The sequence below is a fragment of the Canis lupus genome, chromosome 19, assembly GCF_048164855.1.
Source record: "Canis lupus baileyi chromosome 19, mCanLup2.hap1, whole genome shotgun sequence".
Taxonomy (NCBI): domain Eukaryota; kingdom Metazoa; phylum Chordata; class Mammalia; order Carnivora; family Canidae; genus Canis; species Canis lupus.
In genome coordinates, this window is record NC_132856.1 from 48,073,854 (window position 1) to 48,093,621 (window position 19,768).

The window sequence follows — 19,768 nt, forward strand, 5'->3', positions numbered from 1 at the left end:
AGCGCAGCCCCTGGTTGGGCTCATCAACAGTGTTGCCTGAACAAACTCAGATAAACTCTTCGCAAGAGAAGCCAGTAACTCAAGAAAGGAGGATTTGGGAGAGAAAGAGATTTATTTCAAGTACAGACAGCCTGGCAAGTGGCAGGCTCAAGCCCTAAATACCGACCTCTCCACCCGCTAGAGGGACACCCAGAGTTTTATAAGGAGAGGTTGGGGGTGGGGTGAGGGTGCTGCAAGAGAGTAGGCGGAAAGCACGTGATCAGGGATGGGTCACTAGGTATTCACCTGAGATCTAGCTAGGGCTGGGAATGGGGCGTGTGGGGTGTGGTCCTCTAGGCAGTCCTTTGCTAGCAGGGTTTTTCTGGTCTAGTTGGAATGTTCCCATCATTGCAAAATGCCTTCATCAATGCCTGTAGAAAATGCATAAGAATTAAGCACAATGGGTTTTAGCGTAAGAGTTAAGGGGTCTTGTCTGTTTCTGGTTTTAACTGTTGGGGTCTATGGTTGAGCCAGAGGGCTCGCTAACAGTAGGAAGGTATGGGTGGTTTGGAATCTGTTGAGTGTTCCTTGGGCCACATCTATGATGACTTTTTATAAATATTTGATTAATATTAAATATAAATAAATGAATATGAATTTTAAAATATGCTTATAAATATAAAATGAATATATGAATATTTATAAATATTTATATAAAATTTATATGAATGATATGATTTGTATATAGAGAAAGGAGGTATTTGGGGGTATGGACTTCAGATGGGTTGATATGCATATGAATGACATTCTCCTGGGTGAGTTGTTTGCTAATTCTAGAACTGGGCTAGTCTCTCCAGGACCAACATATCAGAAAATTAAAAGGCATGACTAATACAAAATACCAATGTGAATTCAGTAACTGCCAACTGTTTACTAAAAGGTGATGTATATCAACTATAGTTTTAATTCCATATATAAAGAGCTGAAAATTTGTCTTTATAGCCAATTACAGGCTACATGCAGGTATTCTAGACCTTTTCTTTCTTTTTTTTTTTTTTAAGATTTTATTTATTTACTCATAGAGGCACACAAAGAGAGAGAGGCAGAGACACAGGCAGAGGGACAAGCGGGCTCCATGCAGGGAGCCCGATGTGGGACTCGATCCCAGGTTTCCAGGATCACACCCTGGGCTGCAGGCGGTGCTAAACCGCTGCACCACTGGGGCTACCCAACCTTTTATTATTATTATTATTTTTTAAAGTTTCTTTCTTTTAATTTTTATTTATTTATGATAGTCACACAGAGAGAGAGAGAGAGGCAGAGACCCAGGCAGAGGAGAAGCAGGCTCCATGCACCGGGAGCCCGATGTGGGATTCGATCCCGGGTCTCCAGGATCGCGCCTGGGCCAAAGGCAGGCGCTAAACCGCTGCGCCACCCAGGGATCCCTACCCAACCTTTTCTTTGTTCAGTAATAAAGTTAACTCATTCTGTATGAACTGGCATGTTCTTTGGGTTTTGATTTTTATTTCTCCAACACTTCTGAGTTGCCCAACAGCGAGTCCAGGTCTATGAAGATTCTGTCCTTACCTTTGACCTCCCTTGAGTAATTTCTTTCCAGGACAGTGGAAACAAAATTTATGGGAATCATCTATAAGGCAGTACCACCCAATATCAGACATAAAAAGGATTCTGAGTTGGTGGTTACATAGGAGCCAACTGTGTTGTGTAAAAGTAAGATGACATTATTGTTATGCTGGCCTCTAAAATAGGTCTGCAGAAAATGCCAACTGAGAGATTGATAGGCCATCCAAATTGGAAAATTCATCTTTTTTTCTACATTTGATCATGAAAAGCAAGAGAACTGTATAAATGTCCTTTATTCCATTAGCAGTTATATAGCAGATTAACTGTGCAAAGTATATTTGTATCCCTTTTCACATTTTTTACCTTTATTGTGAAATACAATGCATATACACAAAATATATAAACAAATATATACAGTCAATGATTGGTTATGTAATCTATGTTCACACATTTACAACCCAAGTGCAGTAAAAGATACTTGCCCAACTGCCAGACCCAGAAGCCCCACATACCCATTTTCCATCACATTGGTTAATTCTCCAGACTTATCCAGTATTCCAAATTTCTGATTATTGTTTACTGATTTTCTTTATATATCTGTATAAATATTTACAGATATATATATCTATAGTTATAGATATAGATATAGATATAGATATAGATATAGATAGATATATCCAGCCCCAGCCAACTATACTCTGCTGTCACGATAATTAGCTCTGTATAGATGAGATCCTATAGTTAGCTAGTCCTTTTGGTCTGGCTTCATTCATTTAACATGCCTTTGAGAACCGTTCACGTTGCTGCATGAGTCAGGAATGCATTCCTTTTACATTGCTCAGTCGTATTCCATTGCATAGCTATTAAGATATATTTATCCATTTACCAGTTGATGGACATTTTAGTTATTTCAGCTTGGAGGCTATTAAAAATAAAACTGCTATGAATATTAGTTTTTCACATTTTTAAACTTTTCTCCACAACTTTTTTTATTTTTGTGGGTTTTTTTAAAAAGATTTTATTTATTTATTCATTAGAGACACACACAGAGAGAGAGAGGCAGAGACACAGGCAGAGGGAGAAGCCATGGATGAAGCCAGGCACTCCCCAAACCCCAATGAATTCCCTGTGGGGAGCCTGATGGGAACTCGATCCCAGGACCCCTGTGATTTGTATTTGACCTGAGCTAAAGGTAGATGCTCAACCACTGGGCCACCCAGGTGCCCTCTCCACAACTTATAAATTGAAAAAACTTAGACCTACAGGAAAGTTGCAGGATAGTCCAAGGAACTTGTGTGCCCTTCATCTGGATTCACCATTTATTAACTCTGTGCTGGATTTGCTTTATTGAACTATTATCTATCATCTACCTACCTACCTTACACATACTCTTAATTGTTTATCCATTTGACAGTGTATTGCACAAATTGTTTCTGAATAATTGCTTTTGCTTACGAAGAGTTTTTGTAGTCTGTTGTTTGCATGTGTGTTTTCTCACCAGAATAAAATAAGAAAGACTCATCCAAGCTGTTGTATACAGCTCTGGTTGGCTCATTTTCATTGATGTATGTTTTCTGTTTTTCTATTGTATGGATATACTGCAATTGTGCTCTTCTATTCTACTCAGATGGACAGTTTGATTATTCTCAATTATGGCAATTACAAAAGATTGAGATGATGAACATTCTTGTGCATGCCTCCCTGTGCAAGTAAGCACACAACTTTGTTGTATATACACTTACAAATGCAACTCCAAGGGTATATGTGTCCTCAACTTTGTCATTTGTGTTGAACTTTTTCCCAGAATTATTGCACCAATTTACACTCACATCAACAGCGTATGAACGTTCCAGTCACTCCATATCTTCACCAACACTCGGTAATCTGATATGCATGTAATAATATCTCCTTGTTCATTTAGGTTGCATCTTCCGGATTACCAATAAGCGTGAGCACATTAAAAAACTTAAAAAACTATCAGGATTTCCTAGAAGCATGAGGAAACTCTATGATATATGCTACTATGGTCATAATAGTGTAAAATAGGTATGCATGTGGCTAAAGATTGCAATGCAATATGCAAATAGGTGGCATATTAGTTTCCTTGGGCTTTTTTTTTTTTTAAAGATTTTATTTATTTATTCCTGAGAGACACACAGAGAGAGAGGCAGAGACACAGGCAGAGGGAGAAGCAGGCCCCATGCAGGGAGCCCAACACAGGACTCAATCCTAAGTCTCCAGGATCAGGCCCCGGGGTGAAGATGGCACTAAACCGCTGAGCCACCCGGGCTGCCAATTCCTGGGGCTTTTATAAAAGGAAGGCACAATGAATGGCTTAGAACACAGAAATTTGTTGTCTCACCATTTGGGAGGATAGAGTCCCAGATCAAGGGGTCAGCAGTTTGGTTCTTTCTGGTGGGTGAGGAAAATATCTGTTGCCTGCCTCTCTCCTGGCTTCTGTGGCATGCCAGCAATCTTTGATGTTCCTTGACTTGTAGAAGCATCACTTCAACCTCTGTCTTTATCTTCACATGATATTCTCCTTGTATGCAAGCTCCTTCTTTTAAAAAAAAATAAGGACACTAGTTATGTTAGATGAGGGGTCTACCCTACTCCAGTATGACCTTATTTAAACTGATTACATCTGCAATGACCCTTTTACCAAATACTGAAGTCACATTCTGAGGTCCTGGGGCTTATAGGGCTTTCACATATAAATTTTGGGTGGAGGAGGGTTACAACTCAACTCGTAACTTTTCTTTCTTCTCTTTCAAATACATAGTATTAATGTTGGCAACACAGCAGAGAATAATGGGGAAGACTGCGTGGTGTCAGAAAGGATTGATTTACATCCTAGCTGTGCTTTTTATTAGCCTTGTGTTTTCACCTCACCAAGCTTTTCATCTATTCTGTGTTGAACAGCCGCTATTTTGGACAGTTTTTTGTGAAGATTAAATGAGATAGTGTAAAGGGCATTTCATTATGTTTGACAAAAGAGGGTGGGCAATAAATGCTAGCTCCTTCTTCCTTTGTCACTATTTTAAAACTTTGAAATAATAAATAGGTAATTAGCTAGAGTAATGCATCCATGAATGAACGCATGCATGTACTAATGAATGAGTGAATGAATGAACAGTTCTGGGAAGTGGTACTGGCCACAGTAGCCAAGAAAAGAATCACACATGTGATTTCCTAAGGCCAAATATCCATAACTGGGCAAACTTGAGATAATTGTTCACAGAAAGCTGTTAGAAGCAGAGAGTGGTGATGGTGTGAGTACAAGGATTTAGATTCGGTTCTATATTGTTTTGTGTTTTAACCACCTCCGGCAGAGATGAAGTTTGCAGGGGAAACTCGGCGCCCACTGCCTTTGCCCCAGGTGCCCACTTCCTTTCCCCTATCAGATTACTTGATCATAGGCCATCTATAGAGATCTTGGGGGCCCCACGTTGAGCCAGGAAGGAAGATAAGTGTAGGAGGGCTGGGGAGGAGGGTGTTTCCTTCCAAGAGCTGGGTTGATCACCCAGTAAACCCTGCAGGGCAGGGGCATCTCAGAGCTGAGTGAACTGCAGCCATGGATGAAGCCAGGCACTCCCCAAACCCCAGTGAGATTACTGCACTGAGAGCCGAACTCCCCCCACAGCAGGGGAACACTGGTGAGTCAAGGAGCTGGGACCAGGGGCCCTTTCCATGTCAGCAAAAGCTGGGTGTTAGGTTTCCCTAATTCCCTCACAGGTTAGGGGAAGGGAGTATCTGAGGTTTGAGTCTTCCTGAAGCCCTTCCTCATCCCATCGGCCTTCACTGTCATGACTTCTTATCCTAGAAGGATGGGCTTCTTTTTCCAGCCTTTTCTGAGTCCTCCCTATCAGGTGGGTCCAGTAGTGAATCCAGAATATCCCGAGGGATACAGCAATTTCCTGCAGACTGTCTGAGGCATTGCAGGGGGCAAGAGAGTGTATATCCTTGGGGAGAGGGAGGCTGACCTCCTTTCCTCCAGGGCAATGGGGACAGACATCCCAGGACAAGACCTGGAAGTATCTCTGCTTCTTCGTGTCCCTGATCCTGCTTCTTACGGTCATTATCCTCAGTGTGATTCTGTCTGAAGGTAAGGCATCTGGGTCAGGGTGAACCACAGGGAAGCAAGCACACTGGCTCCCATCCTGTAAAGGCAGGTCTGCAGGGCTGGTGCAGGGGAGGCTGGTCTGTGTCTCTAGAGGGATCATAATGATAACAGAACAGAGCTCACCTTCCCATCAGTCCCAGAGGGATTTGGGGGGCCTGCATGGGCTAAAGCCAGTCGAAGTCATTGATGAGTGTCTCCCCAAAGCTCATCCCTGACCTAGACCAGAACTCCAGGCTCCCTGCTAACTACTAGAGAGAAGTGGCTCAACAGACACTCCTGAATAAAAGTCCTGCCTCATGGCTCTCTAGCTGGCTGCCTTAGACAAGGGCCTTTACCTCTCTGGGCCTCAATTTCTTCATCTGAAAAATGGGTGGGGCATTTCAGAGCCCCAGAATGCCTTGCCCTGGGAAGGGAAGAAAGCTTTGTCCACTTGGGTTTTGAGGAACTGGGAGACACTCCAGGGAGGTTCTGGGGTCCAGAACACCTTTTTATACTTCTCCCCAGTCTTAAAGAGGACACAACAGGTACAGGAGAAAGTATTACAACTGAATGAAAAAGGTGAGTGGGATTTGACATGGTTGGCCTCCTGCCCCTCAACCACATCTCCTGTCTCTGCCAAGACCTTCACCAGCCCTTTCTCTTTGGGTCTCCCAGTGACACAGGGACTGGGGGATGCCGGGCACGACCGGGACTTCATTCGGAGTGAAGTGTTCCGGCAAATGAAGGCTGTACTGGCAGGCAATGGTAAGGAGAGGAGGTGGAGAGGGGAGAGGCTGTATTCCCTTCATTATCTATAACAGTGGGGTTCCCACAGCAGTGGTTCTCAGAGGGGCACCCCAATGCCAATGTCTTCTCAGATCTTTTTAGGAAGTTCAGGTGGTATGATCAGATTATATTTGTAATGGAGGGCTCCCAGAAAAGCAATATCTTTGAGACAGCCAGATCTGGTCTGGGCTTGTGGCTGTCTATGACCTTGGGCAGCCCATTTAAACCATTCTAAGCCTCCGTTGCTTCGGCTGTACAATGGAGATATAATTAACAGTGTTTTCTTTAAGATAGACCATCAGGATCCAAAGCCTCCACTTTTACTAGCCACATCAGTGTGCTACAAAATGTAGTCAGTCCTTAGCGGAATGTTAGAAGTACCTGGAGAATTAGCAACAGTGTAGATTCCTGGGTCCCAAAAAACCCTTTGGATCAGATGCTCCTGGAGGGGGTGCTCTTGGTGCTACATGTTTTTCATATAACTTTAGCGTGAGTGGATGACATTCACTATATATACCACCAATTCTCATTCTTCATGTACCTATGTCTTGTAAAGTCCCTGCAAATGATGAATTGATGAATCCTGAATCATTGCTCCTACGGGAAATAACAGTGTTAGGTTTATTTGAGCCTCCTGTTATAACATTTTGTCAACCGAATCAATACCTAACCCTGTTTTTGTGTGCTTCTGTTTAAATATATTTAATAGATATTGTTTCATTAACATTGAACTCATGGCCACCAGCACTATGATTCATGCCTGAATGTAGCTTATCTAATGCACATGCATTTTCTCTGTAAGGCTCATTGCAGTCTTCCAGCTCATTCAGAACACTGACAGCACTTCTGCATTGCACTTGAGGGCCTTTTGATTTTTTATTTTATTTTAAAAAATATTTTATATTTTATTTGAGAGAGAGAGAGAAAGAATGAGTGAAAGGAAGAGCAGAAGGACAAGCAGACTCCCCAGTGAGCTTGGAGCTGACGCAGGGCTTCATCCCAGGACCCTGAGATCATGACCTGAGCTGAAGACAGACTTTTAAATGACTGAGCAACCCAGGAATCCTGAGGGCCTTTTTAAACAGCAAAATTTTCAACAGAAAGCACAAAAATGTGAAAGGCATGGCACAAAATGTCCCATGGGGAGGACACTTGTTTATGGTGGATGAGAGGTGAAACAAGAAGACAGAGCCTTGCCTTTTTCTATCTCAGATTCAAGTTTTTTTGCTACTTCTCTGCATGTCTGTTAGTGACAAGGAAAACTTCACAAGTATTGATCTGGGAGTTATTAATAGATTTTTATCAAGTAGGTGAATTTGCAAATATGGAATCTGCAAATAGCAAGGAGTAATTGTATGTGTGTGTGTGTGTGCGTGTGCGTGCATGTGTGCGTGTATTCACTAAGTGGATATAGATGAATGCAGCAAGAATTCTCTCTCTCACTCCTGAGCCCTCACTGCCAAGTTCTCAGCTAACCCTCAGGAACCACTGTAATTATATTATATAGTTATATATGTTTTCCTTTAGAGCACAGTTTCTTAAACTGAGCACTGTTGACATTTGGAGCTGTATCATTCTTTGCAGTGGGGGACTGTCCTGTGTATTGTAGGGTGTTTGGCATCATCCCTGACCTTGACCCACCAGACATGACAACCCTCCCTGAGTTGGGACAACAAAAAAGTTCTGCAGATGTTGCCCATTGTCCCCTCCAGAATTGCCCCTGGTTGAGAACTACTGCTTTAGAGTTTCTTCAAGCAAATAAGGATGTCAAATATAAGCCCCTCTATGGTACAAAAGTAGGATATATTTATACAAACATAGGATATTATTCACATTGTTCTTTGGGTCTCCTTTCCCCACTTCATAGGATATCTATAGCATTTTATTATTTCCTTCTGATATGTTTCAATAATGGGAAACACCAACTTAACCAGGTAGTGAGTTACTGTTGGCTATATTCAAATAGAGTCCATTGGGAATGTGACCAAGGGGTGATGGGTGACACACCTCTTCACTGGATGGAGAACTGGACATGAATATTTTGCTAATGGCTCCATTCTCACAGAATCCTCTTGCGAGCCTTGCCCCCTGGACTGGAAGTTCTTTCAGGGCTCCTGCTACTTCTTTTCCCTGGACAACCTCACCTGGACCCAGGCTAATGATTCTTGTGTCCAGAAGCAAGCTCACTTGGTTATCATCAACAGCCGAACAGAACAGGTGGGACACGTAGAATCTTAGCAGGGTGGGGAAGGGATTATAAAATAATTTGGGGGTTCATTTTTCTGTCCCCTCTGGGATCTAGCACAATATTTCTAGTATGGTCTTCAAGACCTGCCTCATCTTGCCTCAAGCCAACGTCCACTGCTATGATATACAGGGAATGGACTCTCTGCACTATGCTCCTGCCTCCAAGCTCTGATTCATGTAGGTCCCTCTGCCAGGAGTGCCCTTATTCTTACTCCACACAGATATGTGTGGAGAATTCTTACTCACCTGTCAAAACCCCAATACAAACATCCTTTCTCCATATTCTCTCATGACATCATCAGAGGCTTTCATCATGGAATTTCACACTGCATCAGGGTTCCCTGCTTATAAGTATGGGGCTGGATCTAAGTAATCTCAGGAACAAGACTTGGCTCAAAGTAGGGCTTCAAGAATGTCCTTTGAGTTGGGTTTCCAGCCAGAGACATTCTTTTTTTTTTTTTTTTTTAAAGATTCTATTTATTTATTCATGAGGGAGAGAGAGAGAGAGAGAGAGAAATACAGGCAGAGGGAGAAGCAGGCTCCATGCAGAGAGCCCGACGTGGACTTGATCCTGAGACTCCAGGATCATGCCCTGGGCGGAAAGCAGCACTAAACCATTGAGTCACCCGGGCTGTTCCAGCCAGAGACATTCTTACAGCCTACAGATCGAACCCCTAGCTCCAACATCCATTGACCTTAAAAAACATTCACAGCCAGTATTTGTCCAGTACTTCTTTCTAGGCGCACAGACCTCACACATCTGATTCTTCCAATCTTGAGAATATGCTAGGAGGGGGAGACTCTATTTTTTCCTTTGTACAGTTGGGGAGACCAAGGGGTGGGTAACTTGTCTGAGGCCATATGATACGCACATAGTGGGTCTGGAGTTTGTATCAGGATACAAAGTGCTCTACAGGACTGCCTCTGTCTGTCTGCCCACATGAGAGCTCATCTGTACCTTAGACCTCTTCTGACCCCCAGACACTTCAACCTCTGTCCTTTCGTGTCCTTTCGTAAAATTTCGATGGAATTTTACCCAGCAGTATGCCTTCTCCCATCTAGGACTTCCTGACATCCACTGGGCAGGTGACATCCTGGATAGGCCTCTTCAAAGAGGGCCAGAAAGGCAACCACAGGTGGATGGATGGCTCAACCCCCACCTACATGTGAGTCTCCCTGTCTGCAATGCAGATGCCCCTAACCACCCATGACAGTCCCCCCACCCCACCCTAAGAGATCAGCAGCACTTTGGAAGAGTAAGTTTATGACCACTTTGGATGTTTCCCTGTCATTCACTCACTATTTACCCCAAAACAACATGACACATTTCTACCATACTAGCTATTGTTATTTTGTTACTTGGGAAGAGTGTTCCCATTTAAATGCTTGAGAAACAATGGGTTCAATGCCAGGTTGGTTCTTTGTTGCAGGACTTCTTAGAGCCTTGAATGTGCTTGTATGCAGATTGGGCCTATTCAGGAGTATAATAATGTAGCACTTGCCAATTGTATGAGTTTTTGTGTGTGTGTGTGTGTGTGTGTGTGTGTGTGTGTGTGGCCTCTGTTTTTAAGAGCCACAAACTGTGTATCTTAAAACAACAGAAACTTATTCTTTCACAGTTCTGGCAGCCAGAAGTCCCAAACCAACATGTTAGTGGGGCTACACTCCCTCCAAAGGCTGTAGGGGAGGATTTTTTCTTGCCTCTTCCAGCTTCTGGTGGCTCCAGGTGTTCCCTGGACTCATCACTCCAATCTCTGGCACACACCCTACCCTTCTCCCCTGTGTCTTCTCTCTTCTATCCCTTATAAGGATACTTGTCATTGGATTTAGGGCTCACTCAGTCAATCCAGGATGATCTCATCTGAATATCTTTCACTTAATTTCATCTGCAAAGACCCTTTTCCCAAATAAGGTCACATTCACAGGTACCTGGGGTTAGGACATGGGCATATATTTTTGGTGGAGACAACACTGAATCCACTATACCTTCCTGGCAGTTACCTGCCTCCTCATACTCTTTGTCTTTGTTCGGGTGTTTCCATCTGCCAGTATCACCTTTCTCTGTTTGGTAAACTGCTCTGGATGGTCTTAGGTTAGGGAAGAATTCATCTCCTTGGTAAACTCATCTACTGTCTGATCATCTACTGTATACCTTACATGCACTGACCAACACATCCTCAGAATGTGCTCCCATTTTACAAAAGAGGAAAACAGAGGCTGAAACATTTAGACTGTTGCCCAGGTCACATAGATAGCAGGTGGCAGAGCTAGAATTTGGACAAAAAGAGAGGCTCAGGGTGAATGGATCTCAGGGAAGGAGAGAGGGTCAGTGGGATGAGGCAGATAGAGATAGTGGCCCCCAGAGCTTAGAGACTGTCCACTTCTCTGAAGACTGTTGCCTGTTGCCATTCCCATTTGAGCTCTTTTCTCCACTCAGAAAAAAAAAAATCAGAAGGGGTTGACCAGGGATCCCTGGGTGGCGCAGCGGTTTGGCGCCTGCCTTTGGCCCAGGGCGCGATCCTGGAGACCCGGGATCGAATCCCACGTCGGGCTCCCGGTGCATGGAGCCTGCTTCTCCCTCTGCCTGTGTCTCCGCCTCTCTCTCTCTCTGTGACTATCATAAATAAATAAAAATTTAAAAAAAAAAAAAAAGAAGGGGTTGACCAGATAACTACTCTAAGATGGGTTCAATAAATGACTCCCACTGGAGGCCTCAGGAATTTCAGGGCCAGACCCTCAGGAATTTTGTGGGCATCTCTTTACAGCAACTGGGACTCCAAGGAACTACCTGATAATGTAACTGCCCCGGCCTGCATGATGATGTACAACTATGGACACTGGAGGGACTTCTCTTGTGAATCAGGGCAATTTGCTTTCATTTGTGAAAGGAGGCAGAACTGCTGACCCAACCCTTTATACTTCACTCCCTGGGATGAAACAGAACCCTTGCTATACAGCCTCAGACCCCATCCTTACCTTCTCTTGGTTCTGAGTTCATGAGAGGCAACAATAAAAGACCATTCTCCAAACTCTAGGGTCCTTTTCTTGACATTGGGCTTGCCCACCCTTTATTTCCTTTCCTGATTTCTGCTGAGTGAAAGAAATGCCCCAGAAACAGTCCTGGGCCCATTCCTGCAGGAGGATTATAATTTGTAACTCCCGGGACACCTGGGTGTCTCAGTGGTTGAGTGTCTGCCTTTGGCTTAGTGTGTGATCCCGGAGTCCCAGAATCGAGTCCCACATTGGGCTCCCTGCAGGTAGACTGTTTCTCCCTCTGCCTGTGTCTCTGCCTCTCTCTCTGTGTCTCTCATAAATAAATAAACTTTTTAAAAATAATAATAATAATAATTCTTAACTCCCATTAAAGCCAGGCTCAGCCATGATCTTGAGTGGGCCAATGAAATGTGATGGGAGCTGACATATGCCCTTGTGAAGCAGGAATCTTAAGAGTCTTGTGTGGTTCTGCTATCTTTATTTTGCTCTTGCTACAAGACCAGTTCTTTCCAGAGAGTGAAGCTCCTTCAAACTTGGTTCTGCAACAAAGAAGACCTCCTCAAACAGAGCTTCTGCTAACCCACAACCACCATAACCATGACCAGGAAATAAAGCTCTATGGTTGTCGGCCATTAAGATTTTGATGTCACCAGTTACCACTGCAGCATACTCAACCTAAGCTGAATAATACAGGGGACCAAGGTCCATTTCACAAAATCCACATATCTAGGGCTTTCTTCTGACCTAAAAAGCATAAAGCTTGCGGATACAGGGTGATTGGGCCTCTCACATTCATTCAGCATCACCATTAACTCAGCCAGCCTCTCCAATTTCCTCTATAGCATCTCCTGCTGGTCCAGTTTCTTCTCTGGTTCTGAGACATCTCTAAAGCCCCTTCACAGTCTGCCACTTCCCTTTATCCATGCCCCTTACACCTCCATGCATTTGCTTTTGCAGTTTTCTTTGCCTGGGATGATCCCTTCCCCTGGCTTCCCTTGGGACATCTCTCCCTCCATTGGACTCAAATCAACTGGTACCATCTGCATGGTCTACTCAGATTCTGACTCTTGCTTTCCTCTTAGAGACCTTTATTAACTTTTAAGATCTATATTGTACAGATGCAGTGGAACTCTATCCCATTTTTAAAAATCCTTCAATTCCTTACTTGTGTATGACCTCCTTCTGTTAATCCCAAAACCTATGTGAGTTTCTTCCACATCCTTGGATTCTTGAGACCAAGACCAATGATAAGGTGCAGGCATCAGACATCAGGATTAGGCATGGCCATTCCCTGGACCTGGCCTAGGCTCACTTACTTATACATGTGTCACTCATGGTTAGATAGCCATGGCACAACAACGTTAAGGTCTGGATAGAAAAATTGTTCTCCAACAAATGCCATTTTGAATTAGATAAAATAGTAATTTGGTTGGGTCCCTGCTATCTCTCTTTAGAATCTGAAACTGTATGGGGATGAGATGCATGCCTATATCCCTGCTGCAAGGAAGAGAAATATAAAATGCGATTCTCTTCCACGGCCATGGAGATGAGTTGTCAGAATTAAGAGTGGGCTCTTGTTCTTTGTTCAGAAAGTTTAGCTGAAGTTCAGCTATTGGAAAAATGCAGGTTTACCAGATGTCTCATGATGATTTAGCGAAGTGGATCAAACCATGTGCTTTCTCAGGATGTGTTTTGCAATGCATTTATTCAGTAAAAACTCATGAGTACTTATAACATGGCAGACACAGTGATTAAGAACCAGGATAGACAAGCTTGTCACAAGGGTAGCTTCCTGGGACTTTGTAGCTTATGGCAGAGGGGTAGCTGATAGAACAGGTGTAGAAAGCAAGATGGAGTCACTCATGCCAAGCAGTAACTTATGTCAAGCACTGACATAAGCAGCCAAGGGCATTGTTGCTCACATAGTATACTGCCAAAAGAAGCACAAGATAATGGCTTCAAAAACTGGTAACTGGGGTGACTGGGTGGCTCAGTTGGTTAAGCATCTGCCTTCAGCTCATGTCATGATCCCAGAGTCCTGTGATCAAAGCCTCGCATCAGGCTCCCTGCTTGGTGGAGAGCCCACTTATTCCTCTCCCTCTGCGTGCTACTCCCCCACTTGTGCTTGCTCTCTCTCTCTCTCTCTCTTTCGCTCTCTCTCTCTCCCTCTGTATGTCAAATAAATAAGTAAAATTTTAAAAAAAGAAAAAAAGAACTAGTAACCAGCAGAACCAAAGGAAGTCTACAAAGGCCCAAGACTGATTAAACTCCTTTAAAAAGGAAGATTTTTACAGCAAACTGTCAGACTTTCCAGAAACTTCCCCTTTCACATCTCACCACATCAAAAAGGCAATTTGCTCACAAAATATCTGCCCAAATGATCTCTGAACACAACAGAGATCCTCCACTGCTTGAACATAATAAGCAGCACGTGCAGAGAGCTGACTCAGACCAGGCCAAGGCCTCTTCCCAACTGCATGTTCATGAACTGACTTTGCATTTGGTCTGTTAACTTCTTACCCCTTGTATTTTCTTGTGTAACTTTGTTTTGTGTGACTTGTATAAAGTCAAGTTAAACATGTAGTAAAATGTCACTGAGTTTGGAATCCTTAAACTGCTTTTCAATTATGTTAACCTTGCTTTATGATTGAATAAAGCTGATGTTATAGAAAGACACATGTGTTTGCGCCTTCATAGCATGCTCATAACAGTAGGTTTGAACTAACAACAATGGGACCTGATTCTCACTGGGGAAGAGTCCAAATCCAGGAAAATAATTTTGTCACAGCCCATCTTGACTCTGATATAATATCCATTTATTTGTGGACTTGGATGCTACTACTGGCCCAAGAACTGCAACCACAAATCCATTTCCTTGAAATTAGCACTTCTTTTGTGTGACTCATTAGCTCATATTTTCATAAACTAGTTTCTCCCCAGGAGAAAGTAAAAACCAGAAGGAATCATCTTGGTTGCTCTGTGTTTGAGTTTCCAGAGCCTGGAACACAGAGATTACTCAATAATGTTTGATGGATGAATGGATGGATGAGTTCCAAAGGCATGGGGTAAGATAGGTGAATAGTGAGCTGGCTCCATTCACTATACCCAGACTCCTACAGGGCTCTCCTAAGTGATGAACTAACAGTATCAAGCACTTACTGAACATTCGTTAAGTACCAGACAGTTTATACATTAGGCAGGTACTATTACCGATTTCCACCTGAGTCTGTCTGATGTGAGTCAGTGGCCTGAGGCAGAGAGCCACCCAAGCTACTACAAACAACTCTCCCCTTGCCTATTAATCTGTGTTTAAAAGCCTGAAGAGAGCTGAACAGTTCACAATGGTGGCTACAGAGTCTTTGTTTAAAGAAGTAAACAACAAGCCCCAGAGAATTCAGTGGAAGTGATGTCTTGGGGTAGCAGGATTAGTAGGATTTTCTGAATGTACCACCTCCAGTCCTGCCCTCATGTGCTCAGAGCCCATCAGCTAAAGCCCGTGGGCACACTTCCTGGAAGACACAGAGAGGTGAACAGAGTTCTGCTCATTAGGAGTCAGTCAATGGCATTAAAGAGCGCAATGGGACTCTTTCCCTGTAGAACGTGCCAAGCCCGGCTGGCATAGCAAGCTCTAGAAACCAAGACTGGTTCATTACTGAACAAATCACGGGATTTTAAGTGATAGCTGGGGGCTCATTAAAAGTTGACACACAATTTCCCATCTCCACTTTATTTGTGGAAATTAAGGAGTCCCCAAGGATCGGCCACAGAGCAGTAGGCAAATGAGTTTCAATGCAAAGCTCAGAACTAAGGTAGAGACAGAGCCACAGATTCAGCTCACTCCAGAGGAATAGTCCCTGGATAGTTTTCAAGCTTAGTCTCAAGCTCAAACTTGGTGTTTGATTAGTACCAAGAGACATAGGTGGGAAATGGAGGTGACCATTTCTTGGTCCATGCACCAATTTCCTGGAGTTCAAAGTGGCCAAGTTCTACAACATGTGCCATGAGAGAACCATAGCCCACAAACCACCTGGGGCCAAGTGGCTATTGTGAGTGCTCCATGCTTCATGCTGCTGGGCACAGACAGAGGTGAAAGTCTCCAGAGCTCTGAGGGTGGCTGAAGCTTCTACTTCCACAGTATGCTCTGTGCTGTTTTGTATAAATTACTTGATCAATACCTCCCTTCCTTCCCCACTAGACTGGCAGCCCTGAGAGGTTAGAACTAATCTGAACTTGCTTACTATGGTGTTCCCACAGTTGGGCACCTAATAGATGTTCAATAAAACTGCCTGAGAAAATAAACTCATCCTTCATTACAACACTACAGAAAGTATGTGAGCTGCAAAATCCTTCTGAAATATGAATGGCTCATCCCTAAATTCACTTTTCAGGTGTGACTATGTGACTGACGTCACAGGAATCCACCTACCCTTGTGTGTGTATCATAGCCAGTATGTCATGTAGGTGAGTACTATCCTTTGGCAGTTAGGGTAATGGGATAGGGTCCTTTTGTTTGGATCCCTGATCACCTTTAAGCCATCTTGAACTATTCACTGCCTCCTTTCCTATCCAAGCCCCCTGTCACATTGGCTTTCTTCTGTTCCTTAAATGGATAATCATCTTCCCACCTCAGGTCTCTGGCACATGCCATTCCCTCTGCCTCACACTCTACCACTAGAGGGGAAAGTCTCAGCTAAAATGTCCCCTTCTCCACAAAACCCCCTCAATCTGCCCTATTTCCTTAGCCTACCACCTTCTCTTCTTCACACATCTCATATTCTTGCCTAAATTCAGTTATCTGTCATTCACCTTCTCCCCTCTAACTGTCATGTCCACAGGAGCAGGCATGTCAGTCCTGGTCACTGGGGGCTCCCCAGAGAAGGGCTCAGACGTTGCATATACAGCTGTTGGATACATGCTAGCTGGGGCTGGACTTCCTTTCATCTGGAGATAAGAGTTATCTGGCACACAGTACCGAGACTGGTCATGCTTATCAAACTAACCAACTCGTGTGGCCTGTTCCGACTTTACCCAGTTATCAAAGAGACCAGATCAAGCATGAGGCTTCCTCCCTCCATGCACCATCACACAGCTGCCTAGCAAAATGAGGGGGCACTTCTTAAACAAGACAATGACCAGCGGGTTGAAGAGTTTTTCAACTTGACTTAACTGTCCAATCCATAGTGGGAATTTTGTCCTACAAATATTCATGGTGTTCCTAGTTGGTGCGAGAGATGGAAAGTGACTGGACCTGAGTGCCACCTCTAAGAGCAACCAGGCAAGGAGTGGGGAGATGGGCGAGTGCTGAAGTCACTCAGATCCTGGGAGCTAAATGCCATGGAGGTGCAGCAGATTTCTGGGACGCTACAGTCCTGTTGACTTCCCTGAAACCCATCAAGGTAAAAAGATCCAAAAAGGAAATCCACTGACAATTAATTTGCCACTAACACTGGAGAGTACTGCCACGTTCCTGTGTCTGGGATCAGATGGGAGACTTGGGGGAACCTGCCCCACACGCCCTGGGCCAGGGGTGCGGTGCCAGTGAGGAAAGCAGGTGCAGAACATTACTCTTGGGGACGGCCTGGGTCTGACCCATCTCTCCGCCCACAGCTGTGAACACAGATTCTGGCCCCATTGGGGGCTGATGGATGTCGGGAAGGAAATGACTTGGAAAATATCTCTTGGTCACTCCTGGGTCAGACCCAGTGCAGAGACCCAGAAATGCATGGGTCCTGCTTGGCAGAACAGCTGAGCAAAGCTACAAGGCTGTGGTTCGAGGGACCTTGGTTATTGGTCATTTTGTCTCTGGGGGCCACACACAATTTGGCACATAGTAGGTCTACAAGAAATACCTGCGAGACAAAGGAAAGCATGGTGCCCATAGTTCAAGAAAAACTGAGGCTCAGGGAGGCCAAGCCACTTGTCCAGAGTTACAGCAGCCCCTCCAGGCAGGGCTGCAAGATGCAGCTGAGCTGAGACCTTGGGCTCCTCTCCATCTCCTGGCTTGGTATTGACCCCCTCCTGTGACCTTAGCCTAAAACCCTGACCTCTCTGGGCACCCAGAAGCAGCAACAAATGATATTTCTCCTTGTCCTGAATTCATTCCTTGGTTGGACGTCCATTTCTCTGAATGTCGTTTCCTGATTTGCATGGTGCCAGGAAACCCCCAGATTGCCCCCACATTCTGGGTCTTCTGCTGGCCCTGTCTGACTTTCCAGCCTCCTCGGACCCCATTCTGGACACTTCTCCATGCGTTTGCTCATGCCGGTTCCACTGCCTGCCAGTCCCTCCCTGATGCCTGATGCCGTGTGCAGATCCTGTTCATCCTTCAGAGTTCAGCTCAGATGCCACTTCCCTCCTTTCCTGCTTGCACTGTAGGGTCTCGCAGCACAATGCATGTCCTTCCTCCACTTTTTTCTTTAATGTATTGTTATTGAATATTTAATTTTCCATTTAATATTTACCATTCCAGGTGCTGGGAACATGGCATGCGACCAGTGAGATGCCATCTCTGCCCTCAGGAGGTCTGTAGAAGTCCAGTGGGAAACACAAACCCACAACCTGGTGATGGCAGCACCATGTGATGGGGGACTTCAGGGCAAGCTAGGAGTTAGAGAGGCACCTGGCCAAGTCAAGGGTGCAGGATGCAGAATAGGTTCCTGGAGGTGATGGCATATGACCTGAGACTGGTTGGTTGGAGCAGATGGGAGTGGGGCATGAGGGATGCAGTGGAACCTGGGGATGAGAGGTCTGGTACACTCACAAAATTGAAAATGTTCACATCTCATTTTACCCTAGAGAGACAAAGTGAGGGTTTGTTGTTGGAATAGGGAGAGGGAGCCAAGAAAGAAAACTGGAGAAGCTAATAAGGACCAGACTTTTGGCTGCAGCGAGGCATCTGGGACTAGGGAACTGGTTCTAAGCATGTGGGGAGGAAGTAATTTGGTTTGTTTAGCAGGATCCCTCTGATGTTGTGTAGGAAGCAGGTGGAGAGCTCAGAACAGAAGCAGAGAACGAAATCAGAAGAGATGTTGTAGTGGATTAAAATAGTGTCACTCAGAAATGCATGTCCACTTGGAACCTCAGAACATAACCTTGTTTGGAAATAGGGTCTTTATAGGTGTAATCAGATAAGGATGTCAAGATGAAATCACCCTGGGTGTTGCGCTCCTAAATGCTCGTGTCTAATGACTGGTGTCCTTATAAGGAGAGGAGAACACATACAGACACAAGGAGAAGTTAGTGTGAAGACACAAGAAGAGATTTGAATGATGCAGTCAAGGGAATTGGCAGCCACTAGAAGCTGGGACAGTGGGCACTGAGCTGCATTGTGGCCCTAGAACAAGACAAGCCTGGCTGCCGATGGCTGTGATGGGTTGGCACTGCCTCCTCCATCCCTCCTCAGTCCTCAGCCTGGTGCAGCCTGGGCCCAGAGCAGGGCCATGTTTTTGACATCCCATCTCTGGCGGGGCATCTCTGTTTCTGCAGAGGCGGGACATCAGCCCCTCTTCTGGACCCACTCCCAGGGGCTGGGACCCAGGGTTTCCCCCACCAAAACTCTGGGAACCTTTGCTGTCCTCTCTGGGATGGCCCAGGGGAGCCTGTTTGTGGGGTGTGGATGGAGCTTGAGCTTTGGGAACGGAGTGTCCATAATCCACCCTGGGTAAGAGCAAAGAAGTATGCTCAGAGAGTAAGGGGAGGGGCACCAGCCTCCTTTTGTATCCCTTCCCCTGCCCAGTTAGAGGCAGTCCTGTCACCTCTGTCTTCTGACTTAACCATCCTCTACAGCCCAGCTGGGAGGCCTCAGGGAAGATTTGGAGGCTGCATGTATTGCTGTGGGCTAATCTCAGAGAAGTTTCTGGAAGTCTCCCTAAGGCCGCTGCCTGACTCGGCCCCTGAGGATGGCCCCGCCTGCAACCTCCGCCCGCCCGCCTCCTCTGGGAAGCCTTTGGAATGCCACTGGAGTAGAGCTAGATAAAGTGCAGGTGCACCTCCCGCCCTGCCCACCCCACTTCTGAGCTCCCGGTGTTGAGTGTGAGTGAGGGGACCCAGGGCTTCCTCTGCGACGCCCCAAGAGCG

At 45.0% G+C, this 19,768-nt stretch overlaps 1 protein-coding gene across 3 annotated transcripts; it reads left to right on the plus strand.

Moving 5' to 3' along the window:
- The first annotated feature begins 5,044 nt into the window (after positions 1-5,044).
- LOC140611342 (C-type lectin domain family 4 member G-like) lies at positions 5,045-11,727 on the plus strand. 3 transcript variants are annotated; one of them, XM_072788129.1, is made up of 7 exons: positions 5,049-5,219; positions 5,561-5,668; positions 6,191-6,244; positions 6,341-6,430; positions 8,517-8,668; positions 9,761-9,864; positions 11,464-11,727. In XM_072788129.1, the coding sequence occupies exons 1-7, from the start codon at positions 5,138-5,140 to the stop codon at positions 11,600-11,602; spliced, it is 729 nt and encodes a 242-aa protein (XP_072644230.1). In that variant the 5' UTR covers positions 5,049-5,137; the 3' UTR covers positions 11,603-11,727. The 3 variants fall into 3 exon arrangements, with proteins under 3 accessions (XP_072644229.1, XP_072644231.1, XP_072644230.1); XM_072788128.1 differs by lacking the exon at positions 5,561-5,668 and having other exon boundaries at positions 5,045-5,219; XM_072788130.1 differs by lacking the exon at positions 6,191-6,244 and having other exon boundaries at positions 5,047-5,219.
- Positions 11,728-19,768: the final 8,041 nt, after the last annotated feature.

Excerpts from the sequence above, each read along its gene's own strand:
- LOC140611342 (XM_072788129.1), top strand. The coding sequence starts at position 5,138 with ATGGATGAAGCCAGGCACTCCCCAAACCCCAGTGAGATTACTGCACTG. Across the intron at positions 5,220-5,560 it reads CCCACAGCAGGGGAACACTG|GGCAATGGGGACAGACATCC; the intron begins GTGAGTCAAGGA and ends CCTTTCCTCCAG. Across the intron at positions 5,669-6,190 it reads CAGTGTGATTCTGTCTGAAG|TCTTAAAGAGGACACAACAG; the intron begins GTAAGGCATCTG and ends ACTTCTCCCCAG.